The sequence below is a fragment of the Stegostoma tigrinum genome, chromosome 4, assembly GCF_030684315.1.
Source record: "Stegostoma tigrinum isolate sSteTig4 chromosome 4, sSteTig4.hap1, whole genome shotgun sequence".
NCBI lineage: Eukaryota > Metazoa > Chordata > Chondrichthyes > Orectolobiformes > Stegostomatidae > Stegostoma > Stegostoma tigrinum.
In genome coordinates this window covers 87,516,303-87,534,708 of record NC_081357.1, presented here as the reverse complement: position 1 = coordinate 87,534,708, position 18,406 = coordinate 87,516,303, and the positions used below count along the sequence as shown (strand labels likewise).

The 18,406-nt window shown below is 42.7% G+C and overlaps 1 protein-coding gene across 2 annotated transcripts; it reads right to left on the bottom strand.

Moving 5' to 3' along the window:
• Positions 1-485: 485 nt before the first annotated feature.
• On the bottom strand, positions 486-5,624 carry LOC125452588 (uncharacterized). Of its 2 annotated transcripts, none has more exons than XM_048531202.2 (2): positions 5,223-5,624; positions 486-2,829 (listed from the first exon to the last, which is right to left on the bottom strand). In XM_048531202.2, the coding sequence occupies exon 2, from the start codon at positions 2,279-2,281 to the stop codon at positions 1,502-1,504; it is 780 nt and encodes a 259-aa protein (XP_048387159.1). In that variant the 5' UTR covers positions 2,282-2,829; positions 5,223-5,624; the 3' UTR covers positions 486-1,501. The 2 variants fall into 2 exon arrangements, with proteins under 2 accessions (XP_048387159.1, XP_048387160.1); XM_048531203.2 differs by having other exon boundaries at positions 5,570-5,600.
• Positions 5,625-18,406: the final 12,782 nt, after the last annotated feature.

The window sequence follows — 18,406 nt, the reverse complement described above, 5'->3', positions numbered from 1 at the left end:
TGTTAGTCAATGTGGTTGGACGCATGCGACCGGCCGGGTGAGGACCCTGTTTTTTTTCCCCTCCTCCAGGTGGTTTTGCAAGCGGGTTGTTTTGGCTAGTGGAGAATGTTGCTGGTGTTGCTCTAGTTGGTGCTTCATGTCTCGGGGTTCCTTTGGTTGCCTCCAGACATTGATTGGAGGTTTGTCGTTAGTCTTCAGTAGTTGGTCTTGCAAAATTCATTTTGGGGTGTTCTGCTCACTGTGCAGAGTTGTCATTCTCTTTCCTGGCTTCTTTCTCCTTTTTCCTTTGCTTCCCACCACACCCTCCACTTCACTCTCTCTCTGTGCTGGGCTCAGGGTCTCTAGTTATAGTCCATTGCAGGCCCCGCTTATCTCCCATAAAATCTGTAAGCTGTTGTTCCTCTTTTCAGGGCTGAAAAGATTTCCTGAGTGCTGTGAGAAACAGTACCTGCTCACAAATTCAGCCTGAGACAAAGCCTTGGAAACAAGATTATTTTATTCTGTATGATCTTGCAAGAAAGGGTGTCTGCTAGACAGGCACACCCTACAAAGAATGTTAAACATTCTTATACAATTTACGAGTTGCAGAATCATGTCTCCCTGCTCCCATTGGTCTTATCCTATCATTCCCCGTCCTGTCGGACAGCGCTTGTTTATTGTTCCCTTTTCTGCCGGCCGAAGGCCCCATTCTGTTTTTTTTACTGCAATCCTTATTTGGCTATCCTAAAGAGCACTAGACATGCTGTACGTGCGAATCGTCGGGTTTGCAGAAATAAGCCTCTGCTACAACACCCTTATCTCTACCATGTCCTTGTCTGCAGAAAGAATGTTTCTGGTCGTGCTAACTGCCATCTTTGCAGAACCTAATCTCTGGTTAATGATAAACTTCTGCTACAAAATCTTGTGACTTTCTGCTATAAAATCTTGTGGCCATAATGGTCTACTTTTGCAAGACCCCACCATTCATCCTTATCTGCAGAAACAACAATTCTAATCTCTCACAATTCCCCCTTTTTCTTTTTCTCAAACTGTTGTTTCTGCACTAATTAAGCCCCCTTTTTTTAAATTCATTTTCCCATTTTCTGCCATCTTACGCTTGCTGGCATTGAGGTTCACAATCTTGTACACGGTTAGCCCTCAAATCACTCTTTGTGATGTTCGTTTTTCGAACTCTAGAAGCATTCTTTGACTTTCTGTTTGTTGCATACCATCTGATGATTGTAAAAGCATCTGGTGATGTACTAGGGTTCATTCCCCTAGAGATGTCATTAATCGGTTCAGTATCCATTTGAGGACATTAAACCCCACCACTAGACCTACTAATATCAATAATCCATAGATGGCCAAATTAACCAACCACTTTCCCCAACCAGCTAATCCCCAACTCCCCCATTACCAGAATGTTATGGGAAGCATCAGGTATGTATGTACAACACTCTTCCCCAATTAGTGCACAGGTACCATCTTTCTCTGCCAGAATACGATCTAGAGCCATCCCATTCTAAAGAGTCTTTAGCCTGGTGGCAATCATTTCAGTCGTTATGGCCACCACTTGGGGTTGTGTCTCGGCCAACGCATCTGCAGTATTGTTGGCCAACTCCTCCAGGGAAGGCGCCAACTTTTGTATTTCTCTTCCTGCTCGGGCAGTCTCATACATAGGTATCAAGGTCCAGAGGAAGCGATCCCCTTCGGTTAATTCTCGGGGTGTCCGCTTCTCTCCCTGCCCATTCTGAGTTATTTCTGGGGTTTTATCTAACAGCCTCAGATGGGGAATTAGGTAGGCGAGGTAGCAACAGCCACTCCAGCCTTTCTGACTTTGAGGCAGTGTTAGATCAAGATCATAACATTCTTGCATTTCTACGCTTCCTACGCATTCGGTCACCCGAATGTACCTTTCCCCGGGGATAAAGGGATAGGCCTCTAGGCCGCATATCCAATATGTCCCATTCAATATGTTGGGTACATTTGTGCCAGTAGCTTGGCTGGTGGCGACACAAGATGAGTTTCCTAACTGGAAGGGTGCACTCTCATTCTGATTGCAGAAACACGCAGTATTGACTACTCCTTTCGGTGTGGAAACCCTAAGGCCGTTGATAGCACCCGGGGTTTTTGGAGCTGGTCGTGGGAACCATCCCGCGAATTTATAATCACCCCTTTCAGATCTCCATTTTGTATCATTTGACCCCAAATCAAATTGTTGTACCTCGTACACCTCTCTATTGGTAAATGGACTACTGTGAGAGGGATTCCAGATTCTCCATGGTGTGGGATCACAGCACATACCCAACAGTCAGTACGCCCCATTACTCTAGCATAATTGTGACATAACGCGGTAAAATGATTCTTCCCAACCCCTTTGGCAACTAGCGCCAATATTATCGTAACAACATAAAGCTTCCTGCTCATTTCAGCTTCCCAACCTTCCCCTTACCTGTCTATTGCCTAACCCTTTAAGTACCCGGGAGGCGTGGGTTCATGCAACGCTTACAATTCAAAAAAAAATTTTAACCAATACTTAATAGTCTCTCATATCAGTTCAGTTCATTCTTTCTGTTCAGTTTGACTTTCAAAGGGTTGTCTGTAGGATGAGCTTGCCACTCGGCCGGAGGGGAAGGAGCGTCCACTGGACCCTTAACACGAGTGTGATGACTCCACCCTTTTTCAGCAGTTCGGACGGCTGTTTCAGTAGTCAGGAGGGTTAGGAACGGTCCCTCCCAGCTTGGGTGTAGTTTGGTATCTTTCCAGGTTTTGATCAAGACCCAATCACCCGGTCGTATCTGATGTACTGCGAACTCTAGTGGAGGTGTCTGGGTCAACAGACCCTTCTTCCTGAGGACAGGCAAAGAAGAACCAAGCGACACAATATAGTTCTTTAAAAACTTATCGTTGAACTCTACAGTTGGTAATTCCCCTTTTCCACCCAAGAAAGGTAATCCAAACATCATTTCATAAGGAGAGAGGATATAGGGTATTGTCTAACCCGAACCGTCTCATCTTTTCGAGTCAGTGTGATTACCAACGGGGTAATAGTTAGGTGCCCTGTGTTATCAGCTCTCACCCACACATTAGGACTGATTTGTTGTTCTTCCCTAGGCATTAACATAGCCATTGTTACAGCTACCGCACTATTCTCTACCCCAATTTTTAAGCCCAGCAATATACTCAAATCCCTACCCAGTAAATTACTCCCAATATCAGGAATATATAGTAATTGTCCTGTCACTTCCTTATCATCGTTTCTAATTAGGGTTGGGTCAAAAATAGGCACTGGGAATCCTTCGCCTTTTACTCCGGAAACCCTGAGATACTCGTTAGTCAATTTAACACTCGTAGGTATAAAACTTAGGGATGAACGTGCTGCACCAGTGTCCACCAAGAATACTGCCTCCTCCCCTTCAGATCCCACCTTTAAGTTTATCAAGGGTTCCCAGTGGGCCTTAGGAGGAAGGAACCCCTGACTCCCCTAATCCTCATCGAGGGCCATTAGGGAGACCGTTTCCGTTTCCCGTGTTAACTCTAGGCATTCCTGCTTAAAATGTCCCACTCTCCCACAATGGTAACATCCTGCCTGTCGTCTCCCGCTTCAGGTATCTGCTTCTTCTCTTTGTTTCTCTTTCTTTCTTTGTTACTTCTTTAATGGCGGTGACCATCATTTTTGCTTTTTGTTTCTGCTTCTCGTCCTCCCTTTTTACATACACCTTCTGCGCCTCTCGTAGTAATTCCTCCATCTGTCTCTCACTCCATCCATCTATTTTCTGTAATTTCTTTTGTATGTCCGGCCACGATTTAGTTACAAACTGGACCTTTAAGAGTCCCTGAGCTACCGAATCATCGAGATCCATCCCCGAATACTTCCTTGTGGCCTCCTTGAGCCTTTGAAGAAATGTAGAAGGAGTTTCATCCTTCTCCTGTCATACTTCGAAGGCTTTAGCAAAATTCTGTGATCTGGGTACTGCCTCTTTAATTCCCAATATTACCATTTCCCTCAGATCCCGCATTGATTCTCTATCGTTTGGTCTATTATTATCCCAGTGAGGATCGGCATTCGGGAATTTCTGATCTGCCGGGACTACGTTTAGTCCCGCTGGGTGCCTTTTTTTTCCACTCCTGTAAGGCTGCCCTCCTAATCTTACCTTGTTCTTCCCCCGAAAATAGAGTTCCTAGAATTGCCATCAGTTCTCCCCAGGTATATAAATTGGGTCCTAGGAATTGATCTAACTGTTCGGCCAGTCCGACTGGATCCTCTATTAAACTTTTCATTTCTTTCTTAAAGATCCTAACTTCACTACTGGTTAAGGGAGCATTCACATACCCAATTTCACCATCCCCAATCGGGACCTCCCTTAAAGGGTATAATTTTTCCTTTTCCTTTGTTTCTGCCCCTCCTTTATGTGTGGCAGATCGTGTAATTCTGGACCCTCTAGGTTCCGCGTCTTTTACCTCAGAGTTCGTCTCTTTTTCAGGTGTTTGGGGTTAGTTCTGGGGCCGTGGGCTGGTTGTGGAGGCTACTCACGGCCGTCAGTGGGGAGGGGGGGAATATGGAGGCGGCAAACATGTTAGGGGATCCCATTGTGGTTTTTCTTGTTCGTCCTTTCCCTGTCCTCCCCCTGATCCTTCTGCACTCATAGGATATAGTCCTACCTTCACACCTCCTATCCAACAAGCCGCATAATCTGACTCTTTCTGACTGAATGGTTCTTTCCGATTGATGTATATATATATAGGTATTGGCACAGCTGATCTTCGTCGGATCCATATTTGGGCCAAAATAAAAGTATCAGGTACCTTAATGCTTTCTCTAGACCAAACAAAACAACAATAATTTATCATTGTAGTCTTGTCTTTCTCCCGCGTCCGGGAGCCGTATTCTCAACTGCCCAACATTCTCCCCAAAGGGCTGTCGGGCGGAATATATTCCACTTTGACGTAATTTGCAGATCGATCGCTACTCAGGCAACTCCCCTTGCCTCCCATTGTTGCTAATTTAATTAATCTTGTCGAGATTCGGTGGTGCCTTCTTCCACACCCACTTCAGGGTCCTAACCCTCGCGTGGGGGATTTCCCCTCTTAACAACCGGTCTAAGGCTGGGTGCTCGAATCAGGCAGACACCTTACTCGTCCGATTAATCAGGCCAATTATATACTTTCTTTATTTCGCCAATTCCCCCTACTGTCTGTACGTCCTGACCACCAAGGCAATACTTAAAGGTCAATTTTCTTACCTTGGTCCGCGCACGGAGCTACCTGTTCGTTACAACTCTTTCCCGTACTTCCCGTACGTCCCCGTGGCAATACCTGCAGCAAACACCGCTGCTCCCCCGGTCAGATCTTTAAGACCTTTCCTGACCCGCGTCTTGTGCACAAAAGTTACCCGACCGGACCCGCCGCGTCTACCCGTCTTGCTTCCAGGGTCTCCCAGTCCGGATTGCACTCGCCCAAACCGCGAACGACAAACAAGGGAGTTGGAGATCGCCGAAATCGGCGAGGCGCACCTTCCCCGTCATCCCATGAGTGTCGAACGGTCGGAGTGTCGGATCCTGGATGAGCCCCCAGTTATGAGAAACAGTACCTGCTCACAAATTCAGCCTGAGACAAAGCCTTGGGAACAAGACAATTTTATTCTGTACAATCTTGCAAGAAAGGGTGTCTGCTAAACAGGCACACCCTACAAAGAATGTTAAACATTCTTACACAATTTATGAGTTGCAGAATCACGCCTCCCTGCTCCCATTGGTCTTATCCTATCATTCTCCGTCCTGTCGGACAGCCTTTGTTTATTGTTCCCTTTTCTGCTGGCCGAAGGCCCCATTCTGTTTTTTTTACTGCAATCCTTATTTGGCTATCCTAAAGAGCACTAGACATGCTGTACGTGCGAATCGTCAGGTTTGCAGAAATAAGCCTCTGCTACAACACCCTTATCTCTACCATGTCCTTGTCTGCAGAAAGAATGTTTCTGGTCGTGCTAACTGCCATCTTTGCAGAACCTAATTTCTGGTTAATGATAAACTTCTGCTACAAAATCATGTGACTTTCTGCTATAAAATCTTGTGACTATAATGGTCTACTTTTGCAAGACCCCACCATTCATCCTTATCTGCAGAAACAACATTTCTAATCTTTTACAGTACTAAAGTGGGTGGTAATCATTTTTTTATTGGAAAGAAGGGTTTGATGGGTTTAGAGTGTCCGACAGGTATCTGTTCAGTCTACATGGTGGTGTGAAGGTTCCAAGGTGAAACAGGTTTTCATGCGGCACAATGGCATGGAATGTTCAGTACCGTTGTGCCTGAGCACTGATTTGGAATTGAATGGTTTGATACCCGTGTGGTCTTCAAAGGGTCAGGAATTGTTGAGATTGTTTATTTTCTGTACACTGGCTTGCATTGTTTTAGCTAAGGGATGAATGGGAGGTTTCCTTTTGGTTTTGCTTAGCTAGCCCCTGTCCTAGACACCTGCCTCTGGGCTTGTATATTTCCTAGTCTGTTCCAGCCAGCCTTTTCCCAGCTCAGTGCAGCCCCCTGGTTCCTGGAGTCCCAGTGACTTTAATGCAATATACCATAATTTACATAACTTCTCCCTTGAAAGGGTTTTTAAGTCCAGTATGTTCAACAACTGACAGATTTTTAGCCCATCTTACAGTACCCTGGACAGTATTTATCCCATGACCAACAGTACTGAGCTGGACAAATTGTTCACTATCACACTGCTGCTTGTGGAAACTTGCCATGTATAAACTGGCTGCCGTGCTTCCTCATTTACAGCTGTAAATACAAGTCAAATGTTCTTCATTTTCTGGAAAGTACTTGCAAAATTTCTCAACTGATCTTGCCACTGCAGCCTTCTGAGGCAATGCATTTCATATTCTCACAATCCTTTGTGTGAAGAAGTATTTTGCCACTGATTTAATGTCAATATTTAAATTATTTTGTATGTACAGTTCCCTCAGAAAAAAAACAGAGGAGCAGAGGTAATGCACAGGGATAAAACTAAGACCTTTACTGAGAACAAAACATTTAACGTCTCAGACTGGAAACTCAGAAAGGATAATAATCACTCGACAGGAGGCTCGGCTCGGAGACGCAATAGAATAAGAGGGAAGGGGAGGGATGGAAGGTTCCGGAGGGTATCTTTGACTTGTATCTTGTGTTCTTAATGCTTGAAAGGATAAGAAAAAATGCCTTCTTAGAATGTTGAATGAGGTGGATGATGAGGCGGAACTGGGAGTTGCAGGACAGCTCAGAGACAGTGAAACAACGCTGACAGATAGAAAGATCGAGAGTGTGCATGATATGGAGACATATGGCACTGATGATCTCAGGATTAAGCTAGAACAGCTATCAAAGGACTTTGTGGATGGAGTCAAAATATGAAGGTTAAGTTGGTAACCACATTGGGTATCCACTGAGCAGCCACTGAAGAATGTGATGTAGCTGTGGAGTGTTGGTAAATGCCTTGTCAAACGGCAAAAGCAGCAATGAAAGTAATAATGGACAATAAGAAAAAAAAGATTAGAGTGGAAGTCTTTTTGGAGAGTAGGGCAGAACTACATGGATGTGTACAGTGTGTAGTTGACTCTAATCAACGAGAAGATCACTACACTTTTATGCATAAATTTGCCCAGAAATTCTGATTACTATCAGATCACCAGTATTTTAAACATTATCCATTTATCTTTTGATAACTTTCAAGCCAAGATTCTGAGTCTGGCCTATCTCAAATATGCCTATCTGAGAAAACCAGGGAGAAGCCCCTTCAGTGCAGGCATAGCATTGCCGGCCAAGGCATGTCCTTTTTACAACTTATCAGAAGCTAACGGTCCCAAGGATATTTTGACTGTGGCTGATGAAGAGTTAGTTAAGTGAGCAGCTTGGATGGCAGGTGGGGATGTTTGAAGGCTATGTGCCACGTGGTTTAGGTGGTTACCTATCAAATGCCTGAGCAGGGTTTCAGGTGAGTGAGGGGGTAGGGTGCCGGATAAGTGAGGTGGTGGTGTTAGAGTGCCATGCGGCTGAGGGCCTTATGATGCCATAGCAGTGGATCAGTACTGAGGGTAGGTATGTGTCTGCATTGGGGGATGTCACAGTGTTGACTGCAGGGATTGTGTTGGCCATGGTGGGGTTGGGTTGAGTTGGCGAGGGGAAAGGGGTGTCAGCGTTCAGGTTTGGAGGGGTCAGTTGTGAGCTGGGTGTTCAGCTTAATAATCGCCTAGGGTTCAGGTGGCTTTTTAACTTTCTCATTTTTCTTGGGTTCCTATAACGTTTAATCAAATCAGAATCATCTGAATTTTATGACTTCAAAAGAGTTTTACAGACAGTTCCAGACCCAAGGGAATTGCCCATTTGAAGTGATGACTGTTAAAACAAACTATTTAGATGGCAAAGGAATTTAACCTTGACAAGCATGAAGTGATATCTTTGTTAACAAGAATAACGAAGTACATACCAAAGATTAAGCAGTCTCATATTTATCTTCAACAGAGTAGAAATGCTGTCTTATTGGATGAAAAAGTAATTTACACCTGCCTCACCGTCATCCCTAAAAAAAAATGGTGTGCAAAGCTCTAAAAGATACCACGTGGCAGGGGTGGGGGAGGGGAAGGTAAAAGCACGACAGACTTTCTGTTTTCCTGTCTTTTCTCTCAACTGATATCACAAAAACAGATTATTGGGTTATAGGTTTCCTACGTGCTTGCCCAATAGTGCTACTACAGATTGGCAGCTGCACTTGATGGGCAGTACTCATGTCTGTGGAGTCTTTGATCCTGGAAAAGGCCTGTCACTGCTCCAATAAGTTCCTGAGTGATACAAGATATACAAGGGGAAAAAAAATACCAAACCTCTTCAATCATTGATAATAGGTACAAACTCTCAGACTGGCATCATCCTTGTGAATTGTATATATAAATATTTTAACACTAAAAAGTAGCTACCTTGTATGAATACATTTTTGACATGTTACATTTACAAAGCAATCTTTGGCAATGTTCCTGCGCATTTACAGCTCATGTCTGACACATAAAAACATGCACTTATGTACACTTTATATGGAGAGCAATCAAGATGCATTTTGATCAACACTGGCTTTGTTCAGTGTAAATACTTCTGGTGCTACTTGTAGGAAATGTAATGGTGATTTACTGTCTTTTAAAAAAAAATGTAATAGTGTCTGATAAAATACAGATTATAATGAGCCCTGTGGACTGAGTTGATAACTACTCTGCACAACATGAGTTTGCTGAAATTGACCTTGTCAGCAGAAGTCGTCATGTTCAGAACACTTCCCACCATATTCCTGCCCTAAACTGAGAGCTGGTGTGTATATCAACAATATAGGTGGCTTGGATGGCACAGTGGTTGGCACTGCTACCGCATAGTGCCAGGGACCCAGATGCAATTCCAGCCCTGTAGTGCCCATGGATGTGTAGGCTGGGTTGATTAGCCATGGTAAATGCAGGGTTTTAGGGATAGGGAGAGGAACGGTGGGGAGGGTGAGATGCTCTTTGGAGGGTCATTATAGACTTGATGGGCTGCACTCTCAAGATTCTATAATTCAATACATAGCAGCACTAAAAATTGCTTCAAATACAGTCTGAAGTTCTCTTTGTAGTGTGGTGACATTGACATTAATGACTGGAAAGAATTTGAAACCAATCATTCAAAAATGACAACAAGTTGTCCATCAGGCTGTACCATGCTTTCACCAAATGTCTGAAGACAGAACGTGATTGAGAACCCTGCCTTTCAAAGCCCATTACCACATCGGACGTCTGCCCCATATTCTCAAAGGCCTGTAGATCGAGCAACAGCACCTCATTTATGTTAGAACCTGCAGCACAAAGCTGGTGCTGTGAGTAGACATCATTTTCAAATTGAAGGGCAGACCAACAACTGCCGTTTCTTTGTCTTCTGCTGGAATGCTGCCCATTTGAGAGTTGGAAAAGCTGGAATTGGTGGGGGGAGGGGGGGATGTTTGTTAACCATTTGAACAGAGTATTCAGTATATCATAATATATTCTGCAGCAGTTTTCTCTGAATACTTGTGGAGTTGGCATTAATAAAGTCATGAGGATTTAATCAACAATGTCCTCACTGGATCTGGAGAATGTGGCAGGAGCATTGCTGGTGGAATTTCAACTGGACTCAGTTCCAGCGTCAGCTGATGTATGTGCTTGTTTTTTGTTTGGAATGGGTTAACTTTCAGTCCTCTTTTCTGCTTGTATATCAAATTAAACTTTTACAGATCTTAATTATGACTCAAATGGGAGCACTGTTGTCTCTGGGTCACTAGACTATGTGCTCATAGTTCCACTCTAGTAAATCTAGGCAGAAAGTATTGCACAACAGTTATAAACTGCTATATGGCCAGCGATGTTGTATTTTGGATGAGACATTAAACTAGGATTCCATCTGTTCTCTCAAGTGATTGCTACAGGCCACAACCAATACTTAAAAGAAGAACGAGAAAGTTTCTCCACAGTGTCCTGGTCCAATATCTCTCCTTCAACTAAAACAGAGTATTATTTGCACCTCATTTCCCATTGTTTGTGTGTAAGCTCTCAGTTGTGACTCCCCTTTTACAAGACCTCAAAGTTCTCTTTCTGTTTTTACAAAATTACAATTAAATCAATGAAGATCATTCAGCAATAGTAAATTATACTAAAGTTTATTACGCTTAATGTTAAGAAGCCCAACAGGATTCTATTCTTTATTACTAGAATAATTGAAGGTAAAACCAAGAATGTTAGACTTCAGTTGTAAAGAGAATTATTGAGGCCACATCATGAATACTGTGTGCAGTTTGGCGTCCTTATTTGAAGGATGATGTAAATGTGTTGGGGGCGAATCAAAGGAAGTTTACGAGATTGATATCCGGAATAAATGAGCTGCCTTGTGAGGATAGGCTGAATAGACTATTTGTTTTCAATGAGGTTTAGAAGAGAGAAGGGTAACTTGATTGAAGTGTATGAGATCCTAAATGGTCTCAACAAGCTTGACACGGAAAGGACAATACCTGTTGTGGGTCCATCTAGAACTAGCAGGCACTGTCTGTGGACACAGATGAGGGGAATTTTTTTTTCCCTCTCAGTTAGTTGTGCAGTTTTAGAACCGTCTGCCTCAGAAGTTGGTGGATAAAGGTTCATTGAGCATTTTTAAAGTGGAGGTAGATAGATTCTTGTTAGGCAGGGTCATTAAAAGTTATTGGAGGTAAAAAAAAAGGAATATGCAGTTTAAAAATGATCTTATTGAATGATAAATCAGCCTTGAAGGGGCCTTCCTAATTCTGATGCAAATTCATATATTGAGAGCAGGTACAAAACTAAAATGCACTTGTTTGCTTGACTAGAACCATGAATGTGGAACATAGGTACTCAGCAGTTAATGGTTGTTAATTTTTAAAATTTTAAAACTTTTGTATTTCTTTATAAGAAGCACTCCTTATATGGCTAGAAACCGCCAATAAAAACATTATCCATTTTCAATGTCCATTGAATATTAAATAGAGAGATCTGGGGTATCCAGTTCTAATCATATTTTACTATGACAAGACAAGCTTGAAGGAAATGTTAACGGTGCTGAAGAACAAAATACTTCCTGCATAAAGCAAGCTCCCACAGTTTGGTAAAAACTGAAAAAAAAACTGCAAATGCTGTAAATCAGGAACAAAAACAAAGTTGCTGGAAAAGCTCAGCAGGTCTGGCAGCACCTGTGAAGGAGAAAACAAAGTTAACCTTTCGGATCCAGTGACCGTTCCTCACAATGATTTTTGCCCCCAGTCTGGTGTTGGCTTGAAAAAACAAGTTGTATGCGTATTCCATCAAGAATCTGGCAAGATTAACAAATTGAATTAATTTCCATGATGTGCTTCCATGAGCTTCATCCATCCTCAGAGATTCAGGGCAGTACTCTATAAGTTGATGAGCTAAAGGGGAAATTTGAAAAACAACGTCTATTTCTTTTCCATTGAACTATAAAATGGTTACAACACAAGAAGAGTCCATTTGGCCCCTTGTGTCAATACTGGCTTTCTGGCACCACACATCCCCTTGTCTCATTTTTTTTTACTCAATGGCCATGCAATTTGATTTTCTATTAAGATACAGACATAATATTATTTTGAAATCCATGGTCTGCATTTTAAGGCTGTTCCTCCAGAAGTGTTCACAACAGTAGGGGACATGCAGGGTACCTATAGGTGGCCAAACCATCTTTTATTTGTCCATCCCCAACCTCTTTCCCATAATTCAGGGACTGGGAGGACGTAGCTAAGACAAACAATTGTCAACTTGTCCTTTAGCCTATTGAGGCCTTTAAGTGCCCATTGCCAATGTTCATCACCAAGAGTGACTCGGCAGCACAGTTCCTGATCAAGCTGATTAAGCCCGAAAGAACAAAGCAGGTCGACTGGATTTTTGGCAGGTGTTGAAGGAATCATCAAGAGGAAATAAAACATACTTGACTTCCTGTCTCCAATCTGCCTGTCACAGAAGTACTTGTCAATGGAAAATAACAACTTGACTAACCACTGCATGGTCCTTGAGGACATCTTCACTGTGAAGATACATTGTCTTGTGTGGCACTGCCACTTTGTTAAATGGGATAGATTTTGGAAACTTCTACCAATTTAAGACTGGACATCCCGTGAGTCATCAGCAGCATCAAAATTGCATTCCAACACAATCTGCAGCCTCAAGGCTTGATCTATGCCCCCCTCAACCATTGCCATTAGGTCAGGCAATCAGCTGTCGTCCAATAATGACTCCAGGAGAGAATATCAGGAGAAACGTAAGGCATACTTATAAATGAATTGTCAACCTGATGGAACTATAACACAGAATACCTACATGCCAAAAAGCATATATTGCAAGGGATAGACAGGGCTGAACAATAAGGGCCTGGATTCCAGTGTCATTTCAGAACATGAACATAAAAAAAACAGGCTAACATTATAGGAAGTGAGTATTGAAACAGCACTGCTTCTTTGGAGGTGCTCTCCTTACACTCAGTTGTTAATGGAAGCTCCATTTCTGCTTATTCTTACATTTTGAGCCATGCTGATAATCAGAAAACTGTGGGTGTAATATGGATGTTAGTCTGTGATGCCAACGCAGTTGAAGAAATAGATACATATCTTTAAAAATGCAGGCACATTGCCCACACATTTATTTTTGTTGATGGACTATTTAGAACTCTGGTCAAAATGAAACAGAAATTACACAACAGAAATCAAAAAGCCAGATGAAATGGAGTAGTCAGGAAATCAGCGATTCTCATGTGAAGGCTGACATATAACAAGCTTCTATTGTCAGTTCAGGCTGAACATAGATATAAACAGTGGTTGAGCGGATCAAGGAGTGTGAAAGGAATAACTGATAATCATGGGGAATTTCAATATACTGAAGTTAAAGTGGACAGATTATGAACAATTAAGAGGGTTCTTTTGTATGATCCACTGAGCAATGCCTGAATTAATGGAAAGAGGAGGTTGCGCTCAAGGATGTATCTCAGGTGGCTACAGTTATGGAATTCAAAGAGGCTGCATGATCACAATGAGAACAGTGTGCGAGCAAAATCCTCAGGCAACACTTTAGTCTATTAGATTGATCAGGAGATGCCCTGCAATATGCTCCTTTTATCAAGAGAGTGTGCATCAGAGTTGATGGCAGAATAATATAAGTGGCTATTGTCTCTACCTCAAAATCATTAAGTATGCTTTTATCCTGCTGACAGCTGTGATAAATTCTATCACCGTTTAAGTAACGTTCCACTACAGAGGAATTTGATGACGGAAACTTTGATGAATGAGCCCAACAATGTGTTTGAAGTAATGGTAGGTCTGCCAGAGAGCATTTTGTCACTGTCAAGAAGCATGGGAAAAACCCAGCTCAAACTTAACAAAGGGCGCAAGACAGGGCTTGGAGTCAAACATTTTGAAAGTCTAGCTGGTCAACTCTATAACCGTACAATCAGAGACATCTTTGGTACACAGTCTAATAGCTAATGCTTCAGTTTCTTTCATGGCACAGGCAGACATCACTCAACATTGCTGTGTTGTAGCATCCTATGAAAAATGCCTCTCTTCTTTCCTTTTGCAGAGCTTCCTGAATATGCAACAGGCACTCCATTTCTGGACACATTGTTAACTCAGACGCCTGGCCGCTGTATACCTTGTTCAGAGTCCGGTCATCAAATCCTCACATATTCAGTTCTGAAGAAGAGTCTTAACGCTTAATATGATTTTCTCTTCATAGGTCGTGACTAACCTGCTGAGTATTTCCAGGATTCTAATTTGTTTTCAAACCCACTTGCCTTCTTGAAACTAGGCAACAACTCTCCAAAACACCTGACACAGGCCACAGAATGTCCACCAAATTTACTCCAATAGAAAGAAGTCAAATGCACCTCAATAGCAAGTCACCTTTAAATAAATACAATTGATGGTTTTTGGTAGTAATGTTAAAGGGCAGCAAATGAATTTTTCTTGGGTATCATTTTAAACAAAAACAATTTATGGGATGTCATTACCAATTCCTAATTATACAGGAGAAGGTGATGGTGAACTGCCAGCTTAAATCTCCGTGTGGGATATCCACTGTGCCATCAGCAACAATATTCCAAGGCTTTGACTGAGCAATATTGAAAGAACAGCAATATAATTCCATCTCAGCTTGGTAAGTTGGCTTTGCACATGCAGGTGGGGGTGTTCCCATATACCTGCTGTTGTTGGCCTTCTAGACAGTAGCATTAATAGGTTTGGAAGGCTCTAAGGAGCCCTCATGAATTGTTGCAGTCCATGTTGTTGCTATTAAGCATTAGTGATTGAATTCTCTTGCTTAGGCCAGGAGCAGAAAGTACAAGCACCAATGGCACAGCAATGGAATCAAATTGTTCAAGGGACCAGAATTAGACTGACAATGAATGTTAGGCTTAGCTTGGGCTATTGTCTAGTCGAGCAGGTGAATAACAATTGTCTTTGTAATAAACATAACAGTTGAATGATCACAGTGCAGTTTTGGGATGTTTACTTAAAAAAAAGCATTGAGGGAAATTTTCACTGACAAACAAAATAAAATCTTTCACTAAGACCCCCCTTATAAGAATAAATTCATCCCTTTCGGCCTCAGGCCATCGTCCTGTGATAGTAGCTGTATTTCTGTCATCATCGACAGCCACAGGCAACTTCTGGGCAGCAGCTGTTAATTTTACTATCATCCTGCAACACACTGTCATGGAAACTGTAGGGAAGCTGTGTACTGACCTGGCATGCCTCATTAACATGTAATTTGGGGTGTATTCATATGAGTTCAGTTCACTGTCCCCAGACACCATCAACTTTTCAAGTTGGCAACAGTTGTCTACTTATCAGCATTTCTAGTCTAGGAAACAGATACTTCGCGTCTGTGATGCTTTCTCTCCATTACTTGGAAGAGGGCACATTCCAACTCTCATTGTATATCTTGTTTAAATGCACAGCAGAGGACAATGGTTTAAGTTTTTTAAAAAAAGTACAGGCATCGTGTGTGGGCAATGTACCTGAAGAAACAAAAGATGAGCTACAACTGGCCTAGTAACTGTTTTAAAGGCACCAAGCATTCGGTAGCTGGCTATTTCTGAGAATACAAAGCATAGAAAAATGTCATTAAGTCCAACTAGATTTGTACTGTTGTTAATTTTGCATGAAAACTTTTCTCACCCAATATCTTTGAACCCTTTCAAAGAACTTTAAAATCCATCTTCCCTTACGCGCTGATGGTAAGTTCCACCATGCCTACCCACAGTTGGATTAGAGGCATTTATCTTTCCTATGTTTTATTTTGGCATAATTCCAGTTTTAAATTTTAATGAGATGACTCACGCTTATATTTCTTTAGATTAAAAATGAGAAAAATGGCTGTTTTCCTGATGGTGTCCAATAACTGTTCACAGTAATTGTTTAAGATGACTGGCCAGGGTCAATGGTGTGAGATAACAAAGTGGGGAGCTGAATGAACACAGCAGGCCAAGTAGCATTTTAGGAGCACAAAGGCTGATGTTTTGACCCTTAATCATAAAAGGGGAAAGGGGAGAGGGTTCTGAAATAGATACCGAGAGAGGGGGAGGCAGATTGAAGATGGATAGAGGAGAAGATAGGTGGAGAGGAGACAGACAAGTTAAAGGGGTAGGGATGGAGCCTGTAGAGGTGAATGTAGGTGGGGAGGTAGGGAGTGGATAGGTCAGTCTGGGGAGGATGGACAGGTCAAGGGGGCAGGATGAGGTTAGAAGGTAGGAAATGGCGGTGCGGCTTGAGGTGGGAGGAGCGGATAGGTGAGAGGAAGAACAGGCTAGGGAGGCGGGGACGAGCTGGGCTGGTTTTTGGGATGCAGTGGCGAGAGGCGAGATTTTGAAGCTTCTGAAATCTACATTGATACAATTGGGCTGCAGGGTTCCCAAGTGGAATATGAGTTGCTGTTCCTGCAACCTTTGGGTGGCATCGTTGTGGCATTACAGGATGCGCAGGATGGACATGTCATCTAAGGAATGGGAGGGGGAGTTGAAATGGTTCGCAACTGGGAGGTGCAGTTGTTTATCACGAACTGAGTGTAGGTGTTCTGCAAAGCCATCCCCAAGTCTCCGCTTGGTTCCCCTGATGTAGAGGATGCCACAACGGGTACAGCGGATGCAGTATACCACATTGGCAGATGTGCAGGAGAACATCTGCTTGATGTGGAACGTCTTCTTGGGGCCTGGGATGGGGGTGAGGAAGGAGGTGTGGGGGCAAGTAGCACTTCCTGCAGTTGCAGAGGAAATTGCCAGGTGTGGTGGGGATGGAGGGAAGTGTGGAGTGGACAAGGGAGTCACGGAGAGAGTGGTCCCTCCAGAGAGCAGACAATGGTGTGAATTGTTTGCTCTGCTTGGCCAGGCTCACATCAGCAAACTGCATGAGAAAAAAGAAACAGTAGCAAAAAAGCAAAGAGAAGTCAAAAAAGAAAGACAGTTTACTGTGACTCTTCAGACAATCCGTGCCAACATGCAACAAGATATGGATGACTTTTGGGCATTGGCTGATAATTGGTAAGTGTTACATGCCACACTAATAACCATCGCCATTAAGAACATCTCTCTCTAAGCAACATGTCATTCTGACACGGGGTTATATGACCAGCCCTTCACTTATGACTAGGGCTGTGTCCCTCCAAAACAACGTCTGTGTACCTAAATGACATGGTCTACAGTCTTTCAAGAAAAGGATACGCCATCTTGTTCTCAAGGGGTAGTAGGAAGAGGGAACAAATGCTACTTTTTCAATTATGTCAACAGCCTGAGAATTAATAAATTTCTATCATTTCTTCCAACATTTTTAAAAATAAAACTTTGTCACCTGCTTAAATATGCTTTAATTTCTATTTTGATTCCGGTGATTGATTGCGTATCTAATCATGGGTAAAGCGATGAAAAAGCTAACGACTTGCCCTGCGGTAATCAAATTCTCATTCAATAAAAAGTACAAATACTGTTAAAAAGCCAAAGTCAATCCTGAATTCAGTGACATTCACACATTACTATGCATGTGAGAAAACAAGACAATTTACAGGACAATTAGAAGGGATTCTGGTGAAGCAGTTGAAGAAAGAATTCAATAGTTAAACTCAAAAAGGGTAAAGGAAATATATCATCATCATAGAATCCCTACAGTGTGGAAACAGGCCCTTTGCCCAACAAATCCACATTGACCTTCAAAGCAAACCACCCAGACCCATTCCTCTATACTCCACCCAGTCCACACATCCCTGAATACTATGGGCAATTTAGCATGGCCAATCACTTAGCCTGCACATCTTTGGACTGTGGGAGGAAACTGGAGAACCTGAAAGAAACCCACACAAACAGGGGGAAATCATGCAAACTCCATACAAATAGTCACATGAGGGTGGAATTGAACCTAGGTCCCTGCAGCTGCGAGGCAGCAGTGCTAACCACTGAGCCACAGTGCCAACCCAATGAGCATGGATCAGTTGGATCGGTGTGTGCAACTTCTTAGAGGAATAAGTGGCATACAGCCAGATGAGATTGAGCAATAACAATGTTTGCGAAGCCCTTACATTTCCAGTGTTGCACTTGCGCTACCCACTGAATGTATATTCTGATGTTATCCATGAAATTCCAATGGGAGTCACAGAGCTAGTTGTTCTTGCACAGACTGTCATTCCAACAGTCTTTTACCTAACTAAGTATAGCGCTTCAAATTGTTTTTATGATTAAATTCTCTACTTTTGTGTTGTATTCCCATCTGTAATAGAGGGAAACTGTAGACTTGAGGATCTTTGAGACAGAGATGCCGGTCTTTCAATCTGCAGACCTTCTCGATGTTACTGCCTCTCAGTCCCCAACTCCTCTGTGTGTTATTCTTCAGAAAACAAAACTTTCCTGCC

Coding starts and splice junctions, on each gene's coding strand:
- LOC125452588 (XM_048531202.2), bottom strand. CDS start 2,281: ATGTGCTGTGATCCCACACCATGGAGAATCTGGAATCCCTCTCACAGT.